Here is a 4,984-nt window from a genome sequence, read left to right as displayed (position 1 = left end):
ATCCATCCATCCATCCATCCATCCATCCATCATCCATCCATCCATCCATCCGTTTTTATAAATATAAAAAATATTATTGCAAATATAAAAAATATTATTATATTATGCATGATGTTGTACTACCTGTAATTTATGCTGCTTTTAACTTCAATAATAATAATAATAATAATAATAATTGTGTTAAATCATGGTTTCCATTATTGTATTAGTAGAATCTAATGAGAGACTTGCGAAATAAAATGCATGCATTTTTTGTTGTTGTTGTTGATCTGATTGATCTGAATATCAGTGACCTGGACAAAACTCTTTTGATTTCAGCTCACCTTCATATCAGAAACCTCATAGAAATCTAAAAAAGGAGAATTAGAGTGTAAATATACGAGCCTTCAATATTAGATCGAAGAAGTCTTAAAGTGTGCATTTCTTGAAATAATCTCATGAAAGTCTCACCCGGAGCGCTTACACGAGCAGGAACACACGGTTTGACCGCTCTGTTAAACGGCGGCTCTATAAACAGACATTACGCACCATTAGGATTTACCCATTACAGTCATATTAATAATTCAGTGTGCAACAAAATAAAGGCCTTCCTCTGTCATCTTACTTCTTAGTGTTTTCTCAGTGGGGTCAATGTAATTATCATCATCCGCCTCGTCCTCCGGCTCAATGTAATCGCCCTGAACGGAGGAGAGTGCTTTAGTATCAGGAGTTTATTGTGCGCTAAATGAAACTCTGCGTGAACAGTACAAGCCGTTATTACATCATCTTCCTCTGCCAGGCTGCGGTGGGTCGGTCGTGGGGGTTTGTGCCTCTGTTGCATATGGAAAGGATGGTTTGGTTTTGCCGGTCGACCACGACAGCTGTCTGTAAGGCACAGGAAGTCTGGTTTTACATGCTTTTGCTGCTTAACAGAACTTTCCTTTTGTAGAACTGAACCTTTTAGGCTTATGTCATCACTTATTCCACTTCATTTTGTTTACATTTTTTATTCTGCTGAACACAAAAGGAGCAGTTTTGAAGAAATTATATAGTCCATTGAGGCTTTTATGCTCCAAAAATGACAATTTAAAAAAATCACTTTTCATTCAAAACCTCTTAAAAACCTTTTGTGTTCGACGGAAGAAACTCGTGCAGGTTTGGAAAGACGCGTGGATGATGAAATGATGACAGAGTTTTAAAGTTGAGTCAGTGATCGCAAGCCGTTTTTCTTTATGTGGCGAGTTTGAGAGCAAAAAATGTTGGACAAAACTTAATGTTCAGAAAGGAATCGACTGGATTATGAAAATAGGAGTGACATCAGATGAAAAGGGAAGTCAGGTTTTTACATTTAGACACTTTGTTTTCTTTAAAATAAAGTGCTCCAGTGAATCATTCAAAATAAAGTGTTTTTCTCGCATCATTTGCATAAAGATTCACAGCCAAATTTGGTCAAACACCAAGTTCATGTTCAAGTGCATATGAATCCACACCTCTGAGTTTACAAGAAGTCGTTTGGTAAATCTTTTAATTCACATTTTTAGTTAATTTTTATTTTTACATTTTCATTTTTTTTTTTAAATTTTCTTTTCAATGTATCTGTATAGAATTCCACATCTCTGAGTTTTTAACCACTACCATCCACATTTTAAATACGGACACTTTTTTACTGAAATGCTGGAAAATAATTGCATATATAATGTTACATCAACGTTCCACTACAGTACGAGGGAGCTTTAAAAAAGAAAAAGAAAACAAAGTCACAGATATTTTTAAACAGGCCATTATTATGGCACATTTTAAATACGGACACTTTTTTACTGAAATGCTGGAAAATAATTGCATATATAATGTTACATCACCGTTCCACTACAGTACGAGGGAGCTTTAAAAAAGAAAAAGAAAACAAAGTCACAGATATTTTTAAACAGGTCATTATTATGGCATGCAATAAATTTGTAAAATATTTATTATATACATTTATTTAAATTAAATGCTTGCACAACTAATAATTGTACTAGTCAAACAAATAGCTGGGTCAGATGTTTACCTTTTTGCCTTATTTTGACTTATTTCTGCGAATTTCTACATTTTTAAAAAGACATCCATCCTTTGCAGAGATAAAATGCAAGACAGAAAAGCATTTTAAAAACTATAGCATGTCAATTTCCCCATTTTTTAATTAATAAAAATGATTAAATAAGTATGTACATTATTGCATACCGTATTAAAATTTTTTATCTAATTTTGTTCTTTTTTTTCCCTTTCTAACAGCTCCCACTCAAGTGGAATGGTATTCTTGTAAACATTTTCCAGCATTTCAGAAATATTTAAATTCTTAAATATTTAATGTCCATATTTAAAATGAGTGTGCATTACTGTGAAGCACACCAATTAGTGTACAGTGCTTGGCAGTGGTCAAAAAGGATTTAATAACGACTTCTGCTGGGAGTCTTTATGCGAATGGTGTGGAAAAAAACACCTTAATAAAATCACTGACTAGCTCCTGTAAATGTTGAAATGACCTTATGTCCTCATGAGAAACAATTACCGTCCGAACAGTAAATTGCATTCCAAATGCATGAGTTTTAACAATAACAATTCCGAAAGTAAACAGAGTCGGTTTTGATTTGATGTGGACTTTCTGATACAGAAAGCGTGATCCTCACCCACATACTCTCCTCTGGGGTTGGTGATGGACGGGCTGACCGTAAAGTGTCCTTCAAGCCTCGGCGGAGGTTCGTAGTTATCGTCATGATCGCCCTGAGGGTCCTCGTACGTATCGCTGTCCTGTTATTTAAAGACGTATATGTGATCAATACATTTCCTGTCTCTTTATATTTCATGCTTTTACATCAGTTAAAATCTGTGCAAGTGTAACATTTTTTTGCTCATTCATTTTGAAAATGTTTCACTTAAAGCTTAGTTATTTCATCTCTAATATCTCTGACGTGTCAGCAGACATTACTCGTTTCAAATAAATGTATAACTTAAGATTTGATTGAATTGGATGCACATGACAGTGCTATTTTAGAATCACCGAGATTATAGTATTAATTAATATATAAAAAAAAAAAAATCATTTTAATTTTCTGTTTTAATTACTTTTTATATTTGAATTTAATGAAGTAATTTAGTTTTGTCATTTTGTTAGTTTTTAGAAAAAAAAATTTCTGTATTGTTTTTATTAACTTTTATTTTCACTTTTAGTTATTGTAGCACATCATATGAACCTAAATGAAAATGAGATGTTTCCTTGGCAACTAGTTAGTTTTTATTAATATTTTAATTAGTGCTGTCAAATGATTAATCGCGATTAATCGCATACAAAATAAACGTTTTTGTTTACATATTATATGTATGTGTACTGTGTATATTTATTATTATGTATATATAAATACAATGCATGTATATATTTCAGAAAAAATGTTGTTTATATATTAAATATATTTATATATATATAAATTCTATGAATATAAATATAGACATGTAAATACATGCAAATATTTTCAAAATATATACTGTATGTGTGTGCATTTATATATAGGCCTACATAATAAATATACACACACACATATTATGCAAACAAAAACTTTTATTTTGTATGCGATTAATCGCGATTAATAGTTTGACAGCACTCATTTTAATTCGTTTTTATTTGTACTTTTTCTGTTCTATTTTAACATTTTCATTTTTACATTTTACATTTGCTTAAATGTTTACATTTTTTGTGTGAAACTTCTGAGTGAAAATTGTTTCTACTCCAAATTTTGTTTTTAATATAAAATGTTGTTTTTTATTTAGTTGATACTAATAAGACATGTCACCTTTCAGACATTTTCAGTTCATGTAAAACAGCTCTTTCACAAATAATGTGAAACTTAAATGAGTGAAATGTGTTCGATGTGATAGTTTGCGGTAGAATATTGATTTGCATGTACATGGGCTATACAGTTATTGCATTGTGCATTACACTATTACTTATGTTATATTAATTGAGCGTTACATTTGCAAAAGTTCTCCAGTGAATGTCTTTTAGTGAAGTAGACTAATGCACTTACAAAATCTGAATCAGAGTCTTTCTCAGAATCCGGAGCTTCGCCTAAAAAGTGACACAACATGATCATGAGGTACGTAGCTGAAAATACTTACAATGACATGTGATTTGTGAGAACACAGCATTTATCCTGCACTTAGAATGATATAATTGTGTTGTGATGGTTTATAAATGTACTGAAAATTCCCCCGACCGCATTGAGTTACATCAGCTAAAGCCATTTTTAAGGATCAGATCAAGTAAAAACAAGTGCACATTTTTCAACTGCACATTCACTTTCTAGTTCAGAGACTTCAACTTGCCTTGATAGTCTCGCACTGGTACTTTCGGAGGTCTTTTCTTCTTTATTCTGAAACACAATAGCAACCCTAAATACAGGAGGTTCTTCATTGCTGTTGATTTCAGCACATTGTGGATTAGTGATAGTATGCTGAGTTTCATTTGTCAGCAACGTTTAAGCACATAATTGCATGTCATCTACAACATACGAAAGCACAAACACACAGTGGCAGGACACAGAATCAAGAGACGGTTGTTAAAGTTAAAGGCCGGATTATAGTAAGTCTTTCCAAAGACACCACAAAGCTCTCGTAGACGTTACGGTGGGCGTCTGGTGCTATTTCTTCACACACAGACAGAGAGAATCAAACAAGAACCCTTAAAGGCCGTTACCTAAGAGCTTTCATAAAGCTTTTAAGCAAGATAATTTGCTTAAAATGCAATTTTATATATGTATATTTTAACAATTAAATCATTAAATAAACACAATTGAATTTAAATTAAAATAAATAATTCAATAAATGAATTAAATTAATTTAATTTAAACAATCAAAAATGAAATTAAATCATTAAATAATTAAATTAAAAACATTTTATTAAAATAAATTACAAATTCAATTGAATCAATAAGTTAAATAATTAAATATGTCAAATTTATTAACAAACTTTAAT

General features: G+C 31.5%; 1 protein-coding gene across 1 annotated transcript in view; it reads right to left on the bottom strand.

Annotated features, from left to right (window-relative positions):
• blnk (B cell linker) overlaps positions 1-4,984 on the bottom strand; it is a 19,233-nt gene that overhangs the window by 10,562 nt on the left and 3,687 nt on the right. The window contains exons 4-10 of the mRNA XM_016565394.1: positions 4,336-4,382; positions 4,038-4,078; positions 2,646-2,766; positions 761-864; positions 605-677; positions 451-507; positions 324-349 (exon numbers count right to left, since the gene is read on the bottom strand). Of these exons, the coding sequence (XP_016420880.1) occupies positions 324-349; positions 451-507; positions 605-677; positions 761-864; positions 2,646-2,766; positions 4,038-4,078; positions 4,336-4,382 (469 nt within the window). The remainder of the gene's footprint in view (positions 1-323; positions 350-450; positions 508-604; positions 678-760; positions 865-2,645; positions 2,767-4,037; positions 4,079-4,335; positions 4,383-4,984) is intronic.

This window comes from Sinocyclocheilus rhinocerous, unplaced genomic scaffold (genome assembly GCF_001515625.1).
Source record: "Sinocyclocheilus rhinocerous isolate Xijiao unplaced genomic scaffold, SAMN03320098_v1.1 scaffold1822, whole genome shotgun sequence".
In the NCBI taxonomy this organism is placed as follows: domain Eukaryota; kingdom Metazoa; phylum Chordata; class Actinopteri; order Cypriniformes; family Cyprinidae; genus Sinocyclocheilus; species Sinocyclocheilus rhinocerous.
Note: the sequence above shows the minus strand (reverse complement) of the source record. Positions and strands in the feature narration are given on the sequence as shown.